Source organism: Emydura macquarii, unplaced genomic scaffold (assembly GCF_026122565.2).
Source record: "Emydura macquarii macquarii isolate MOO-44397 ecotype Brisbane River unplaced genomic scaffold, CSIRO-AGI_Emac_v2 contig_2734, whole genome shotgun sequence".
Taxonomy (NCBI): domain Eukaryota; kingdom Metazoa; phylum Chordata; order Testudines; family Chelidae; genus Emydura; species Emydura macquarii.
In genome coordinates, this window is record NW_027132871.1 from 2987025 (window position 1) to 3006363 (window position 19339).

Below are 19339 nucleotides of genomic sequence, written 5' to 3' on the forward strand. Positions count from 1 at the left end.
AATTGGGGAAAACAGTATACTGGTGTTTCATTGATTTCCAAAAAGCATTTGACAGAAACTACTACTATAAATTTCTCAACATATTAAGATTTGTAGGGATTGATTGATATAGACTCCAAGTAATAAAACAATCTAATAGAGATCAAGAGAGGAGTGAGACAAGGTTGTATAATGTCACCGACTTTATTCAACATTTATAATGAATATTTGATTAAATTAATTGAAGAAACGGAAGAAGGCATTAAGATGAATGGAAAATTTGTGAATAACATTCGCCATGAAGATAACATAGTGTTGTTGGCTGATTCAGAAGCTCCGATGAAATTAGTGGAGATTATATATAAATATGGCAAAGAATATAGTCTAGAGTTGAATGTGGACAAGACAAAATCTATGGTGGTATGCTAAGATCCTGGGAAAGCATGCAAGATTCAAGTGAACAACACAGCCATACAGAAAGTGAGAAATTATTGGTACTTGGGAAGCATCATTACAGAATTGGAAGCTTGGATACTGAAGTCAGCACCAGAACAGCAAGAGTGAAGGAAACATTCTGAAACAACAGACATTTGATGAGAAGGGACATAAATCTGAACACTAAGTCCAACTCTTAAAAACGTATATTTGGTCTGTTTTAAATTATGGTTGTGAAACATGGACATTCAAACAATTGATGATAAAGAAACTACAGTACTTCTAATTATGGTATTATAGAAGAATTATGAAAATGCTGTATCATGGAAAGACCACATAACCGAGGAAAATGTATTAGAGATGATCAGAACTCTGCAAACACTAGTCAATGATCCGATGAAAAGAAAGATTCGATTTGCAGGGCACATTTTAAGAGGTTCAGAATGTGATTCATGTTCACTGGAAGTAAAAGTTAATGGCAGGAGAACATGGGGAAGAAAAACAATATCGGGAATGGACGATGTGATCATAGAATCATAGAAGATTAGGGTTGAAAGGTACCTCAGGAGGTCATCAAGTCCAACCTCCTGCTCAAAGCAGGACCAACTCCAACTAAATCATCCCAGCCAGGGCTTTGTTAAGCAGCACCTTAAAAACCTTTAAGGATGGAGATTCCACCACTTCCCTAGGTAACCCATTCCAGTGCTTCACCAACCTTCTAGTGAAAATTTTTTTCCTAATATCCAACCTAGACCTCCCCCACTGCAACTTGAGACCAGTGCTCCTAGTTCTGTCATCTACTACCACTGAGAACAGCTTAGCTCCATCCTCCCTAGAACCCCCTTTCAGGTAGTTAAAGGCTTATATCAAATCCCCTCTCATTTTTCTCTTCTGCAGACTAAAGAGGCCCAGTTCCCTCAGCTTCTCCTCATAAGTCATGTGCTCCCACTCCCTAATCATCTTTGATGCCCTCCTCTAGACTCTCTCCAATTTGTTCACATCCTTTCTGTAGTGGGCGGCCCAAAACTGGACACAATGCTCCAGATATGACCTCATCAGTGCTGAATAGAGGGAAATAATCACTTCCCTCGATCCGCTAGCAATGTTCCTACTAATGCAGTCCAATATGTCATTAGCTTTCTTGGCAATGAGGACACACTGTTGACTAATATCCAACTTCTTGTCCACTGTAATCCCCAGGTTATTTTCTGCAGAACTGCTGTCTAGCCAGTCAGTCCCCCGTCTGTAGCAGTGTATGGAATTCTTCCATCCTAAGTGGAGGACTCTGCACTTGGCCTTGCTGAATCTCATCAGATTTTTTTGGCCCAATCCTCCAATTTGTCTAGGTCACTCTGTATCCAGGATATCTATCTTGCCCCTCAGTTTAGTGTCATACTGAGGGTGCAAACTATCCCATCCTTCAGATCATTCATGAAGATATCCTGGGTGGATCAAAAGGACTATGAATCCACAAACAGATTAACAGTGGATCATATAGAATGGGCTACCAAGTTTGCAAATCTCCAGTTACAGAGATTCTACATAAGAAGAAGAAGAAGAAACAGCCACATCCAAACTCCAGCAGAGCAATTCCTGCTCTGGACACAAGATGTGATGCACAGGGGTTTTACCTTTTTAAAGGGAAAGTACTGAAAAAAATATTTCATTTTCCAGCATTTTTAGTGTTCCTGGACTTCCTGCTTTTGCCTAAACAAGCAATTATCACTGCTTTCAAACAGCAGACTTAATAAATGAGACCCATTACAAAACTGCCTATGGATGCTAGTAGAAGTAATTACTAATGGAAAAAAAATAGAAGAATGCTCACCAGTGTTGTAGTGTTTTGTGCAATAACCAAGTTCCTTTTCTTCTTTCAAAATGAATTGTGGCAGGGTTAAGCCTTCAGCAACTTGCACTGGACCATCACTTAGCCACTCAAATATCAGATCATTCATAGTGTACCCAACTAGAATAAACAAATCACACATCATTAGATAATGGAATAGAGGTACAGATGGAAATAAATGATGACTCAGATGAGTCACTTTTGAATGGGCAAACTTCAATACAGGAATGTCTAATTCATTCATAAGATGAACTACGCTGTTACAATTAAAACCTTTGAAATAGCATCAGATATGTAATTGTATTAAAAGCAAAATATTCAACTCAAACCTCAAACATGCTGAATATCTGCTTTGGTTTACTTATAATAAAAAACCTTTTAATTTTAATTTGAACAGCCTGTCAAATATATTATGTTCAGAACAGAAATTATATTTCACTGTAGCTATGTATTTCTGTACTTTGTTTTATTTTTGTTATTTTTTGTTACACACTTCTTACATGCTACCAAAATGAGTATTTCTAGATTACAATATGTTGTATCTTATCAATAACAAAACTGAACTAGTTCTGTAATTCTTTGAAACTCAGCATAGAGAAATATGCAGGAGAAAGACAAAGAACAAAGTGGACAATGCAGAGAAAAGAGAGTGAAGATGCGAAAGGACAGACACTTAAAATACTCTCAGGTCTTGTTTCACACTGGTGATACAGCAGCACTGTATCTCACTATGCAGATAACAGATTGCAGAGACTTTTTGACTTTCTGACTTTCTGGAGTGATGATCTCCACTGTAAGGCACAATAGTGAAGCTGTGAAATTTGATTTAAAAAAAAACAAACAGTTCTTCACTAGGTAAATCAGCTGGTTACTCACAGCTTTCTAGTTGCATTGTACAAGTCTGCACATCCATAGGAAAGTTCTTCAAGTCCATTGGACATGATAAGGTTAATGTTAGCCTAAATATGGGCAAGAAGAGTAAACTACCATTAGAAATCTTTGCAAGTTATATCCTAATCACAAACTTTATAGTTCAGCAATGCTTAAAGTGATGCAGTCAAGCTATAGAGACCTACAATTTTAGCCCTTCACCCCATCCTCTTAGAGATTTGGGATGAGGCCTGCAACAGTGTCAGAATTCTAGCTTTTAAGGTAGAGGCTCCTATAGGTGAGCAGGATGCTCATTGATGGCTGTGGCTTACTAGCCCACAGTCAGCAGGAACTGCAGAAAGACAGCAGGGCATGCCAATGTGTTATAGTGCAATCTGTATGTGTTCTGTATAACAATGAACCCAAACAGTGTAGCATCTTGAGTTGTAGGTCATGCAGTAGGTTATCACGCTCTGTGTGGGAAAGCCACTTACGGGGGAAGGCACACACACATTGCCAGTGGGTTTCACAGATATTAGCTGACAACAGTGGAACATCGATACTTAGGACTCCTGGGTTCAGTTAGAGGTCCTGGAGGGCAGTGTACTCTAGTAATTATAGACCCATGTGCCACCAGCCTCTCCCCTACCACTGTCTTCCCATCCAACCCCCCACTCCTCTGCTCTAGCCTCTCCCCCTTTGATCCTATCCAAAATCCCACCTCTTCTCCCCTTCTGCTCCTATTCCCACACCCTCCCCACACGCACTCCCTGAACCCTGCCCTCCCCTGGCACCTATCCAAGCTCCCACAAACTTCAGCTCATGCCCCTTCCTCCCTCTGTGCCCATCCACTCCCACATACCCCATCTCCTGCTTCTATCCAACCTTTCTCACTTCTTGCCTCCTGCTCCTTGCCATTTTACGCCCACCTAGAGCCACTAGCCCCCACCCAGTCTTTGACCCAAAATCCCTATTATAACAAAGTTAATGGCAGTTTTTAGGGGATCAGGCACATTAATATGAAAAATCCAATATCAGTAAAATGTTTTAAATTAGTCAGATTATTTCAATAGATCAGCTTTCAATCTTCCTATCTCATCTTGCAGTTTTGTACCCTAATGCACTATTTGATCTCTTTAAGTCAGTACATATGAATGAATGAAAGGGTCCCTTTTGTGCAGTATGTGGGATTTAAACTTTAGGAGATCAAATACTACAGTAATATATTATATATATTTCTTCCTCTGATTTTCCTACAGTACTAGACAAATATTTCAAGATACATATGGAATATACCTAATATACAAAGGGAGTATGCCTGGTAAATGTTCAGCTATGCAAAACTAAATCAAGAACTGTTAGACTTTGGATTAAATCTTTTAAGGAATTATATGTTCAGTACATAATTCAAATAAAAGCCTTGCTTTCTCTGTTAGCAGTATAACTGAATATCTAACTTTAATTAGGATTTAATCGACTGCTAATCTATAGCAAACATTACACTACTGTCTAAACTACATAATATTTTTAAGGAGCTAACTTTTGTTAGTCTGATGTGCTATGACTCACAGCCAAAATTCCATTTGATCTAAAAGACAAATCTTATACAGGCATAGAACATTGATCTTGCAAGAAAAAGGACCTCAGGAACTCACAAAAATGATATGATATATATGTATTTGAGAAAAAGGAATAAAGGCATTTTAATTTCTTACCCTGAAAATGTAGTGGTTTGCAAATAGACTTGAGGAGAGCATCCTCTTTCCACAGTTTACCGAATGACAACTAAGTACAATCAGTGCCACTAAAACAGAATGTTTACCACTTCCCATGATTTATTTTTAAAGAGCTATTCCCTATACTTGAACTGGGAGAAACAGAAAGCAATATGGTAAATGGAAATACTGTTGGAGATAAATGTGCAGTTTTTATCTGCACCCGCTTTATCTCCAAAAAGTGTGTTTCTCTCAGAAGATCACGTAGCACAGACATTTTTCTGCCTGTTTGACTTTTTTTGTGGGTGCCATGTCCTGGGTAGTACAATAGTGCAAATTAATGTCTAGATGAATGAAGACCAGATGAAGACCCCTTGCTCACCTTGATGAACATTTACACAAGTTGTTCCAGTGAAGACACTGGGAATACTCGTGAATAAGTGCTTAATCAAGGTGGCAAATTTGATCCTTAAGAACAGCATTATTTTAGTGGGCTTGATCCAAACCCCACTGGAGTCAATGGGAGGCTATCCACTGACTTCAATGAGCTTTGGAAAGATGGTCAAATTGGCTCAACAGCAGATCACATAGCAAAAGTAACAAAGTTTCAAATCCTGACATATCACAATAGGAGAATTACTAATTTATTGGTGTATATTATTGTACTGGAAGAGGGTTGTTCCAGAAATGACAATACAGCAAGACAGGTCAGTTTGTTTAAACACAACAGAATAACATCTGTGCACATGTAGCAGGAGGACATGCTGGTATATATCTGCATGCACTGACTGCAGTTTAGATCATTTGTATTTCTGGTTGATCACTGTAGTGTATAATACATCACTGCTTTACATTGATGTAAAGTAGCATCAGGGATATCTGGGGGCATGGGAACAACGAGGGGCTGGACAGGGAGTCCAGGTCTCCCCTTGGCCCTAGGCCAGAGCTGGAAATTTGGCCCAACCACCTCTGCATCATGATGGCGGGGCACCTGGGCCAAATTTGAGTGACACTGCAATCCTGTGCACCAGGTCGCAATGCCATTCACTCAAATTTGGCCCAATCCCTCTCTCATCATGATGGAGGGGTGGACAGGCCAAATTTGAGCAGCGCTGAACCCCATGTAGCTGTGCACCTCCCTTACTTTCGCAATCCTTGAGCCACCCATGCTGATCTGGCACTCCGAAACCCTGGGAAGAAGTGGAGCAAAGGACACTGGGAATCCCCAGTCTCCAGGAAGATGGTAGGATTGGACTGGGCTTTTGGCTCTTCCTGGGGAAGTGGAGATGCAGGAGGAGGATGGGGTCTAGGGCTCCCAGAACTTCCCGGCCCATGGTAGGGTTGGTGCTCTGCAGCCTGACCACTTCTCTGGTGAGATTGGGGCTGGGTGTGGGGCAAGGAGCCCATAGGCTGAGTGCAAGGGGGAGAGCTCAGAACTGGGGTTGGGGCAATGTCAGGGGGGTAAATTATGGGACTGAGTGAGGGGCAGCAGGATGGGAGTGTATGTGGATCTGGGATGGGTGCAGAGGCAGCTGGATGGAGCGCGTAGGGCTGGATGCAGGAGGAGAATGTGGGGCGGGTGGAAGAGGTTGGGTCTAGGTGCATGGCAGAGCGTAACCTTTTGTAACCTTTATGTTGACATGTTTCCAATTAATACTAAGCTGTTAAAAATAAGGGTGCAATAAAACCCAACATAGTTTTCAGGTTTGAGCCTTTAGGTCGGTTATAGAAACTTTTTTAGGAACAGCCCACCGGGCGACACTTTGAATGATACAACCAAACTTTATTAAAAAGAAAAATGATGATTTTAAGTAAACAGGCATGTGATTACCACTTACACAAATGCTCCTATTATACTCGCACTCAGAAATGAAACGAGTATCAATGGGTGATCAGTCCACTGACACCAAAGTGAAGTACAGTTTTATAATCCCAGAACCTGACAGTACTCTTTTCATGTTAATTGCAGTTTAGCAAAACTACCCCTTTTATACTCTATTATGACACTAATTAACATTAAACTGATCTTTACCATAATTACATTTCCACCACCTTCTTATTGGCTCTTTACATTACACATCATTTAAATTAACATCTGCACCAGTGTCCTTCCCATACTATCAATATACAGAGCATTTTAATAAAACATTCACAGTTCTTAAAAACACTTATTAAAAACCTTGCTCATACCAGTTATAACTAACCAGATATAACGGTAACATAACCCTGGTTCATGTCCTTGCCTGCCAGCTCTTACTTTCTGTCTCCAACTGATCTCCAGTTTTGTCACACTAGCAACTTCCATTTCCCATATTCCTCTACACTTAAGCTAATGTAGGCCCAAAATGTGACTTCGACGCATTTCTTAAGCCAAACCAACCTATAGGATACAAGGGGAGGGAGAGTGCTAGGCTTCCTCCTTAAGAAAACTCTGGTTGCTCCCCATCTGGAGCAAGGAACTAAAACCACTTTGTCAAAAAAAATGGAACCCACCCAATAGCAACTGCCTCCCCTAGAGCAGGCAACAGGCAGCATCACCCCAGGAAGAACTCTTTGTTTCAATTCTCATTGCCCCAGCCTCTCTCAAACCACACCCACCTACAACCCACTAGTGGGAAAGGAAGCCCATTACAATACAATGTTCAGTATTACTTTGCTAATACATGAGAAAATACTAACACTGAGGTAGCACACAGGTAGGTAATCATATATCCTGAATTTTTGGCTTGTCTTCTCCTTTTTAACATGGCATGGTAGGCATGCAAATATCACGATGGGTGTGATATAAGGAGGTGGATATACTAGCAGATATGTACCACAATGTGGCCAACTCCCAGGATTTTATCACAGGTCTCACAATTTTGGATATTATTTCTTAAAGCCCCCTAGTCCTGGAAGTAGTGGGATTAAGTGAAAATCTCTGCTTTTATTTTTTTATTTAATGAAAAAAGTAAGTTTCTAGCCCTCAAGCTTGCTGAGAAAAGTTTGAAAATGTGATCCAAGTAAACCCAAATGGTTCAGAGAGCAGGCCAAATAAAAAACAAAAACCCAAGTTCATTATGTTTTAAAAAGCTGCTCATTTTTAAGCCCATCTCATGATTTGGGGGCCTGACTCATGATTGTTGAATCCCTGGGGCTGGCAATGCTGGTATTTGTATAAGCTAGTGGCAGTTTCCCTTGCTTTCTAAAAGAAGAGCTGCCAACCTATATGTTTGCATGTTTTCCAGAATTGCTGGATCCAGTTGTCACAGTTCAGGGCAATTGCACCTGTATTTCCCCTCAGTGGTTCAGGCTTCCAGCTCCCCAGCTGTTGCCTTTCTTGGTTGGAGACCCACATCTCTCTCCCTTCTGACCAGAGTATGTCCAGGCTGCACAGTTCTCTGCCTTCACTGTGTATTTCCCAGCACAGTCTGCCTAAGCAGACCTGCTTGTTTTCTCTCCAGAGACTGCTAACAGAGGTATTGCTATACATATAAGTTACCACACAGCACTTCCTAGGCAAGCCTCCTTTATTCTTAAGGTAAAAGCATTACAGAAAAAAACATATGAAAAACAATAAAAACGTATACACATGCTAATATACCAGGAATCCCAACATGGATTCTGGCATGGCCAGTCCTTCCAACCTTACCCTAAGGTCCTGTCCTTTTTTCTGGATCAGGAAGAAGGCTCTGAATCCATCTAAACCCAGTTTATTTTTCCAAAAGTCTTTTCTTTATTTGCTGGTCTCTGGAGAATCCAGTTTGAACTAATATATGCGTATCGCTCCCACGGGGATGGCTTCACAGGCTGATAACAAGGAAGTTTAGTAGCATCCCTCCATCCTACTACAGAAGGTATATACAATGCCACAACAACACATACACAATTGCATTTTCAATACAATGTACCCCTAAGGTATTAACCCTAATGCAATGAAGTTTAGCTTAATTCAAGAAAGTGTACCTTAATTCTGTAAAGTTTGTTCAGGATATTGTCAATCTGACACACCAGTTACCTCTTTGATCTTTTGCACATGCAACTTCATTTCTGACATGTGGAGATGGAACAAAAACTGAGGCTTATGGAAAATAAGGGATATCCTCTGTTGTGGCAAAATGTGAACTATAGTCTGAAGCTTCCTATACTTCAATTTCTCAGAATATCCTATCTAGCTTTCCTCGGTGGTTTGCGGGGCTTCGTTTTGGTTCACATATTGATTAACAACCCCAGTGACTGGAATGGAATGGTAGGTTTCTCATTAATGGTGAAAAATGGTTTTGCATCTCATTTTTCACTGTAATGCAGTTACTGTCTGTTGATACACTATGCCAATGAATATAATGAGTTTCCAATTATCACTCAAGCAATACCATGAAATTAAGTTTAAGAATGATTTCATTTAATAGTTAAAATAATGTAACTATCTGTTTCCTCTCCAAAAAGAATAAATTGCAATCTTTGATTTTCCTTGTGTTGTTTCTTTATCCTAGTTATATTTAAATTTCCAGGACCTGGATATTTACTCTACACCACTGTTTATTTGGTCTGGTTTTTTCTTTCTGGCACCATGACTCCTCTGTCCTAAGCAATATGTTTAAATACAATTGGCAGAAGGCAGTCAGTTACTCTTAAAAGCATGATACAGGGACAAGATTTTTTGCATCACTCATTTAGAATCAGCCTCACGGCTACACCCTTTTACATTTCAACTTGTTACTGCTGTATTTACAAGGAGATCATTTCAAGTGGTGGATGTAGCCATGAGTCACTGACAATTCAGTAAAGACTTAACCATTGCCAATAAAAAACTCATGGACATAGAGGCAAACCTTGGCCTGCAACCAATCAGCAGTATCCCATTAGCACATATTTCCATAACTAACCTCTTGCCATTATTTTTTAAATCTTTTCAGTCAAGAACAACTCTGTGTGTAAATTATGCGCAGGCTGTGCCCAAAAAAGATCGGTTTATTAATATGACACTATTTTTAGATTGAAACTAGGTGATAAGTTGTGTGTGTTTGTATGTGTGCATGCATAAAGGGGTATAAATTTGGGCTTGCCAGGTAGCTACTAGTGTCAGGGTCCTTAATTCACTTTAACTGTCTTATGATTGAAGAAGAGAAACCAACTAGTGTCATTAAAAAGCTAATATTTTCTTCAAGCAAAACTGTCTATGTGGTTTTCACAATAGCTGTGCTGCTTGCATAACAAACACTCAGTCTTTAACATAATCAAAACAAGTACTACAGGGCCAATGGAAATCTAGGAAGATGACAAATGCAGTCAGATCCTCAATATAGATCTGGACACTGTAGAATGGGGGAGTGAGAATAAATGAGTCCATAAACGGTGATGCGAGGGATCATCAGCAAGCAAGAGAGAAGAAAGGAATTGTCTCAAGGGCTAAGGCAAATATCAGGAAGGAATCTCAGGTGGCTTAATAAAAGGAACCAAAGAGGAAAGAAGAAGAGAGCAAGGACGGGTGGGAAAGGACTTTGTGGGCATCTGATTGTAGCAGAAGGACAGTAGGTTCTGCTATATTCTCCCACGGGGATGGCTTCACAGGCTGATAACATTTCTCACTATTAAGTGCTGTACATCTCACTATTAAGTGCTGTACAGTAAAACCTGGCCAGAATAGCCACTCATGGGAGTTAGCAAAAGAGGTATATTGTAAGAGGTGGTCTCTCTTCAAAGGTTTGCACATCAGAAAGCAGTGGTGTTCTGTGGCCTCTGCAAGTAGTCGCTTGTGACAGGTGGTCTCTGAGGCAGATTTTACTGTATTTGAAACCATTGTTAATTTTTGTAATCAGGTTCCTGTGAAGATGAATCTGGCAAAATCGCTAGATTCATATATGACTCAATCACTGTTTAGAGATTAACCTTGTCCCTATAGTATTAGGTGTAGTTCAAAATATTTATTGGTTCTAGTGCTATTCATATTATGTCTAAATAATCTCTCTATGAGAGGTATGATAGCTATCAAAATGGTAAAAAGCACTTTCAGTGTGTCCACTGTACACAGGTGCTCCACTTCAACAAGCATTTCTTCACTTTGTTACTCTTAGACTGTGCTTTCATTCATTCAGGAAGTTACTTCAAGCACATATAAAGAGCTGAATGTTTTTAAAAAGTCATTGCAAAGAACACTGAATTTTATACGATTTTGCTGAAGGAGAAATGAATTATTTTTCATGGGCCAGATAAAAAGCACCTGAAATTTCCCCAGAGGAAACAGGAGACTATGCTATCAAAGCCTGGCTTCCAAAGGAAAATGCCACCCTGACAATATTATCATGGTAGGATTTGGTATAACCAATGAGATCAGAGAGGAGATGTTCACTGATTCTCAGAAAATAAACAGTGTTGTCAGTCGTAATAATGGCCTCTCTCCTCCCACCCTCTGTTAATCTCCCAGGACAAGACAATGTTGCTAGTGAAGTCAAAATCCTCTTAAATCCTAACATTAGATTATAAAATAAATTGAAGTAATCAAATGTAAGCACAAAGATACTTACCTTATTTTAGATCTGTCGAATAGTCTGTACAGCACACTAGACTTTTCACTTAGCATGCTCAGTTGGACTGGACAGTATAGTATAATCACCACCTGCCAAATCCTCCATTGGCATAAACTGGCATAGCTCCATTAAAGAAAATGGAGAAGCACCATTTTACACCAACAAAGAATCTGGCTCCAAAATAATCTTAGACAATGTAAACCTAAACCAGCTGACTGGGCTGCACTACCAGCTTCTATACTGGCCAATTTAAAGAGCTCTCCAAGGCTATTTCAACCCAGTGCTGAAATAATGCCAAGTCAGTTACACATGACCCCTCCTTCCCCCATTCAAACACACCCACAGGGACATGTAGGAATGGAAGGAACTATGTCTTAGTGCATCCTCTTTCTTCAGAGCCCACATCTGAAAATTTAAAATCGATTAAAAATGCTTAAAACACATAATTTTGTTCAGTTGTGAAAATTTGAATAAATAAAATTTTAAAATGCTTAAAAATAAACAGTGATATTTTCCATTGCAATTATAAAAACAATAAATATTGAAATCTGTCAAGCATAGGCACAATATATCAAAAAACATGTGCTAGTGTTGGAGCCAGAGAAGTTTCTCCAGCACTCAGCACAATTGCCATGGTATGAAAGAGAAAAAGAACAAACAAGAAAAAAAGCAGTACAAAGAAAGAAGTTGCAGAATGAGAATTGATTGTGTTTTGGACTGTCATCTCTTGGTAAAGCAATTGGCACATGGGCTTGTACTATAGATGTACTGCCATTGGAACAGATGTAGAGCAGCTCTCTTGGCTGGGCAAGCAGGTGTTGGCTTTTGAAGGTTGCAACTAGCAATAACAGCTGTTTTTTACAGTATGGAGGGTACAGAGGTAGAATTCTCTTGCATAAACAGAAAAGCCTGATTCCTCCCCGTGCCCTGGTGTTTTAGCAGCATTATTCCTTTTTACACAACCTCCACCAACACCATTTCCCCTTTAGATTCTCTGTCCTTCTCCCTAATAGCATTTTACAGTTGGATCAAGGTCAGGACATGAGACCATAAAAAGGTAGTGGCCTAAACAGCTATATCACATCCAGCACAATGAAGACAAACGAACAAAATAAAGATAGCTAATCTGAAAACAAATGTAGCTATTTTGAAATATTTTGAGTACTTCCCTGTGCAGCTCCTCAATGATATCTTACAGCTACTGTAATCAAAGCCAGGAGGAGAGGGGAGAAGAATGGTAAACTGTTCAAACAAGTCTCTTCCTCTACAGTTCTCTCTAAGACAATTCCAAACAGTCATTTGCTAAATAACTCAACAAACTAACATCTCTTCATATTTTTAAAGTGTGATGGTCTGCTTCATAATTTACTCTGGATGGGAGAAGACTTTGCCCAATCTCCTGGATCCTAGTTCATGTGGATCACATTCTATATCAAGCTGTTATGGCTGAAATCTTTTGGAAACATGCACATGACAAAGGGGGCATAGATGTGGCAAGGAAACCTATTTATTTAAGCAAATGTGTTCTCTCTCCTCTCCCACAGGTAAAATAAATCCACTCTGGCTGGTTGTGACTAATAGTTTGAGGTAGCTGACTAGTCAGAACTGAGCAGGTGGGGATCAAGTAGCACATACCTGGCCTATATAAAATGTATAAACAGCCCTATGTTCTGGGATTCCATTATTTCTTTTAACCCTTTTGTCATATAATATTATTATTCCTTATGTAGAGACCAAAGTGAGCTAGAAAAGACATGATCCATGTCCCAAACTACTTAAAATCTATACAGCAGCATGACACAAAATGCAAATGCAAAACATAACAAAATGTACTATGGGAAGTAGACAGTGGGAAGAGAAGACAGATTTTCAACAGTCATGACATTGCTTGGGTCTAGACATTGCAATGAGCTGCAAAAGGGTGGATCTCTACTTAGAGAGCCAGCCATGTGGGGCTCATTGCAGTACCAGAGGCTTAGAAAGGTATGACCATATAACTTTAGGGGTTTACATTTTATTGATTTATATTGTAATTTTTGCTTTTCAGTTTATTTTTATTATATAAAATATAAACAATGAAGGCCACTTACAATGAACTTTGCTATAGTGAAATGCTATTTGTAGGGAAATAGAATGGAAGTCCCAATTAGTTACAATGCATTCACAATGCAAAAAATTACAATCCCAGTTACTGTGCACCTCTGCTTATGGGGAAGTTGTTCCGTGAATGTGACCTTGTAACTACGGATTGTAGTTCTAAATTGTGTTTAGTTCTATTGTAACTACTTATTTGTAGCTTCTAAATTGTACTCCTAAAATGTTACCAATGCAGTGTGTGGGGAGGCCAGAGACATTAGAAATACCTTGCTTCTTATTCAGTGCATATTGGAAATCATTACACTTTTACTTTAGGCAAAATATGGTTTATGTTTATTTCCAATGAACTTTCTCTTGATTTTCTGAAATTTACAAATATATGATAGAGCAGCCTGAGATGTAACTTGTCAGAGTCATATTTGTAAAGTGCTTTGAACTTTTAAAGTGCAGTAAATGCTACATATTATTATTATGCAAGTACTAAGTACTAGTACTATGGTAGTGAAAATGACATAGCAATTACAACTATAACATCCTAATGCAATGGAACTAACTAACCATTGCATTACTTCAGCTTTATTCCATTGTAACAGCACTGAAATCAGTTGAGTTATGGAGGATTAATCAAGGCCAGTATATGGAGAATATAGTCAAACAATTATTTTTTAAATTGCTTCTAAATTTGTAACTCTCAATTACCCTTCAAACATAGGTTCTGTTCACTATAAATGTTATTAATCTGTATCTTACATGCTGTGGTGCTGTAAAAGCACCTGGTACAATATATGCTAATGCTATGCTATGCAAATGAGAAACAATACACTTTTCCTTAGCACAAAGTATTACTTGTGTTTACTCGATTTCACATTAACTTTCATTTAGGTTTGTGAATTTTACAAATATGATATGACAGCTTGAAATATTACTTTTGCAGCATGGACAAATGTCAGGGAAATTATCCATCTGTGCTCAGAATGGCACCCAGCTGCATTGTTGCCTCCAGTAAGATGGGTCTGATGTCACTCAAATGAACAGAAGCATTCATTTCTTTCTTGGGATTAAATAAGAGGTATCTATACGTGACAGAATGTTTAATGTATGATATATCACTCTGTTAGTTCTGTTTTCACCCTTGTGTACTGTTATTTTACATTATCTACCAACCCGTCCACATACTGTGGTGTTCCTATTACAGAATTTCCATGGGAATTAAGCAAATTGAGTAGGCATTATTTTTTGTCCACTGCAAATCTAATTTCTCATTATGCAAAACAATAATAATTAGTTATTAAAAATCTGTTTCCATAAGCTTAAGAATGTCCAGTCAGAAATATCCACACTGAAATATTTCACTCCTACAGCCCTTACATATGAATAACTCCTATTACAGCTAATAAGAATTTTGTTCAGGTTCATTAAGAAGAAACAGCTCATCAAGCAACTAGTTAAACACCCAAAAGAACGTAAACATTATAAAAACCAAGCACTGCAAGAAAAGAAGTCTTCAGGAATTCAGAAATTATGATTAATTTCTGTAATAATAGTAATAGCACTTAGAGTGCTTTACATCTTCAGATCCCATTACAAGCGTTAAGCAATTAATCAAATAAAAGTGCACCCTAACCTGCATGTCAAATGAGTGCTCTAGATTATTTGCTGCAGCTGATTCTTAAGTAATGCTTTTTTACCACTCTATCATTCTGATTCCCTGCATGTGTCTCATTTCATAAGGTCACATCAAGTTATGTTGTGTCAAACAGCGTATATTAACTCAGCCTAAGCCCAATCAGCATGACATATACTACATTGCACTTTTTATCAAAAATAAAAAGCAATTCCACTGATTTTTAAATGCATGCAAAGGCCAGCAGATATCTGGGTGATTTTCATATTTATCGCATGCCAAGTTATTACATGGCAAGAATGACTTCACTTAAGATGTTCTTCAGCCATTTAAAATAACATTTCCCCTTTACTTTTAAAATTCAACCCACAAAAAATTGAAAGGTTGATTTTCTCCTCCTATTAGGAGAGTAATTCCAACTGATGCTAATTGGAATTACTGATGCACATCAATAGGACACTAGACCCCTTCATTTTTCAGCATGGCTAGGAGATACATCTGTGCCACTTATATTCTAATTTGTGAAGAGTAAAAGCTCACCAGGGGGAAGTAGACAGATTTTCCTTCTACTCTGCTGAACTTATGTCTCATTAGAGTTTACACGAGGGACAAAAAAAAATTAAAGATGTAAATTCTATAAGTGTAGCCATGTCAAGAAAGACATGGAAGCAAGGGGACTTAAGTAGCAAAAAAAGCTGGTTTACCTGATACTGTATAGCACTTTCCCAGTCTTAGAAATCCTTAGCAACTTGTTGTCCGTTGTAACATCATGGAAGTTTGCACCTTTCTCATTCGCAAAGAACAAATCAGGTTTCCAAATAGAGTCCAACATAGATGGATCCAAATCCAAGGAGTCATCGGGATATTCACTGTAAGCCAGGCGTGAGTCGTTCCATTGCTGCCTCAGAAAGATGTTCACTCTGTAGTCCTACGGAAATGCCATGCACAAAAGTCAATCTCTTGCCGAGGTGAGAGGTTCATTTTAAATTTCCTGATGCTCCCAATGATTTTAGGTTCAGTTCAGTACCAAGGATATAATAAACCTACATATTACTCTTTCCTTTGAATGAGAGAGCTATTATTTAAAAATAAGGCAGTGCACGTGGCATTCTGCACCAAAGTAGTGCAATGAGTACATTTTCCAAATCAGAAACAATAGTCCCATTTCAGCTGATCCACTACAACCATAATATTAACTACAACCCCCTCTGCAGTACTCTGAATTAACATGAAACTCAGAAATATAGAAGTATTACTAGTTGTACAGTGTCCAGTAATCACAATGTAAAATAAAAAGGTATGAAAATACCCCAAAGTGTAAATCATTCACAATATGTAAATCAACAGATTTCTATTGCTCCAGGGGATAGTTTATGTGATAAGAGATATTATATCTGCATCTTATTTCCTGTTCATGACCTTTGTATATCTATGGTCTGTTTCTGTCTATGTGTTCTCTAATTCTCTGCTCCTTCGCCACATCTTTTCTACTTATTTTCATTCTAATTGCATTCTTCTGCCCAGTAGCCTTTTCGTTACAGCTGGGAGGACAGCAATTATTAAGTGGTTCATTTAGAACTAACTTCAATACTGCGGCAAAATTGGCCATTAAGAGGGAATGTTATAACAGCATTTAGGTCCTGACCCAAAGCCCATTTAAGTTGATAGGAAAGACAGTCACACTGTCTTACATATTCTGAGTGTATCATTCCTACAGAGTTTCCATGCTCAACAAATACAGGTCTATCATTGCTGGCTTTGTTGCTGTTTTTATACATTTAACTGGGATCAAACCCTCTACATTGAACTGCTCTAAGAATAGTTTATCAGAAATCCACATGCCATTCCCTTGAATATTTTAGTTTCAGGAATATTTAAGGATATGAAAACTGATGATATTATCTGAAAGAAGAAATATGTTAGTGAAAGGGACTCAAAATAATTTCATATCCTGCACAAAAATCCTGCATTTAGGATTTGTTCTGCAATAGCTAGAATATATCAAAATGGCAGCAATATGCTTTTGACTTGGAAAATGTATGAGTTGATATTTGTTTACTTAGGCCACTGAATTGCACAGTAGAAAGAATTTATCATCACTGAAATGTAAGTTAATATTTCCCTTATGATTAGTGATGCAGTGAGTTATTTGCCAAATATGCAAATTCTGATGAATAAACCCCTCCAAACTTAAGTTTCCTGCTGTTCCTTCAGTAGGCTCGTGACAAAAAGTGTGCTGTTGAACTGACAAAACATTTCAAACAGCTCCAAGCATATGGACTGATGAAGCTGCTGAAACCATAGGGTAATGTTTCATGATTTCATTGGGAATATGATTTTTTTTAAAATTTTTCCTGTGTGGATGTGAGCCAAAGCATGAGAGTTAGAGAGTAACAAGGGACTGGTAGTGGGAGACTGAGCTCAAGGAGAGTCGGTTATTAGATGCACTTCACAGACGTCTTCAAAGACAAGCCTACATACATTTTTCACAGTCAAGTGCATTTTTTTCTGTGGCATGGAGTTTCATATGATTTATGATTAAGCAAATATTTTGTGTTCTAAATTGCCAAAGCATCTCTGTATCACATAAGGAAACAAACTCCGCAACTCCTTTTCTTGTTTTCGCTGCCTTAGAAATACGGTTATTACCTTGTAAATATATTTGGGACAATTTCCACTAAAAAAGGTATGAAAATACTCTAACAAAATTAATACAGGAAAAAGGATAGGTGCTAGCATCAGAGATTGCTTAGGAAATAAAGTTAATATAGTCAACTGTGTGAGTGGCTTTTAATTTCTCTGAAGTAGGACACATACTGAAGCTTAATGAAAGCAGAAGGATTTTTTATTTCCAGGACACTTCTATAATTGTTCATTCTTTATCATTACATTCTTTACATTTCCTAAAAACCTATAAAAGAAATATACTTTCATCAGCTGTAGTACACACTAATTTAGATTAGAAGGAATGAACTGTAAAGTCCTTTTTGATAGAAGAGTTTGTGTTTGATGATATACATTATACCAAAGCTGAATTTAAATACCAACAGCCTTAAATGATCCTTTATGGACATATCTGTAAGGGTAATATTCAGCTCAATCATTTTGGTATATATGGAAATGCTCTCTCCCAGCACATTTTTGTGAGAAGCAGAATGGCCTTATTATAGCCCCTGTTTATCTCTAATTATTTTTGCTTCCAGCCTTGATGAAAAATTAAAATGAAATACAAACTTTAAAAGGTTTTCTCTGCTGCCTCTTTGCAACACGGTGAGGAGGAGGTGTGGAATGTTAGGCGGACTGTTGGTTAAGTACAATGATACAGTATCTTGTATAGAATTTTGTATTTCTCTGAGATTATGTTTTTTGCTGATGCTATGACTATCATCCTGGGAAGTAGTCTCTTCTGAGAACGATATCACAGTATGGCATATCGGACAGCATATGGGTTATTTGGTAAATTCCTGAAGGCAGGCATGGATGGAACATATTAAACCACTCACACAGGGCTGATTAACACCCGTCGAAGAACCGACTCAGAAACTTTATCTAACTGCATTTCGTAGTCTCACTGTGAAACGTGGGCTGAGCACAGGACTGGGAAACAAGAACTCCAAGTTCTAACCCCCTCTATGACATGGGTATCATCTGTGGCCTTAGGCAAATCATTTAACTTGTTTACCTAGGTTTACAACTATCAAATGGAGGTAACAGCAATCACTTTACCACATAGGGGGGCTGGTAGGATTTATTAGCTGATATTCAAAAATGCATTGAAGATTAAAAGCTCAAACCTATAGATGCACCAAGTTAATATTAGGCACTGCTGAGGAAATTGGGTGGGGGGAAGGAGAGGTAGAAGGTAACTCTAATTCACATTTCTTCTCCTGCCATAGTGGGCCAGCTGGGGGCCAAAATAGCCACCACTGTAACTTAGAAGAGCTGCAGGACAGTTCTAAATTACTCTGGCTGCAGATAGCTGCTGCACTAGCCAGGGATCTGTCAGAGCGCTATGCATGCCATTGGGCCTTCTTCCATCCCATCTTTCCCCCAACAGTGGCTTTATTCATCCAAGGATTTGATTCAAGTGTCTAGGGGAATTAGCTACCCCAACCCAGCCTCAGCAGCATAAAGCATTCGGAAGAGGGTCAGAGAACTGTGCTATATAAATTCTAAAAATTAATATTAACTGGCAGTGAGTTGTTAAATGATCTTCAGTAGGGCCCTGAATCAGTCAGGTAGTTGAGTACACGGACTTCTGGTGAGA

The 19339-nt window shown here is 38.5% G+C and overlaps 1 protein-coding gene across 2 annotated transcripts in view; it reads right to left on the minus strand.

Moving 5' to 3' along the window:
• Nucleotides 1–19339, minus strand: part of GLRA2 (glycine receptor alpha 2) — a 151607-nt gene that overhangs the window by 96498 nt on the left and 35770 nt on the right. For both annotated transcript variants that reach the window (XM_067566161.1, XM_067566162.1), the window contains 3 exons: nt 15777–16000; nt 3137–3219; nt 2243–2380 (listed from right to left, as the gene is read on the minus strand). In XM_067566161.1, the coding sequence (XP_067422262.1) occupies nt 2243–2380; nt 3137–3219; nt 15777–16000 (445 nt within the window). The remainder of the gene's footprint in view (nt 1–2242; nt 2381–3136; nt 3220–15776; nt 16001–19339) is intronic.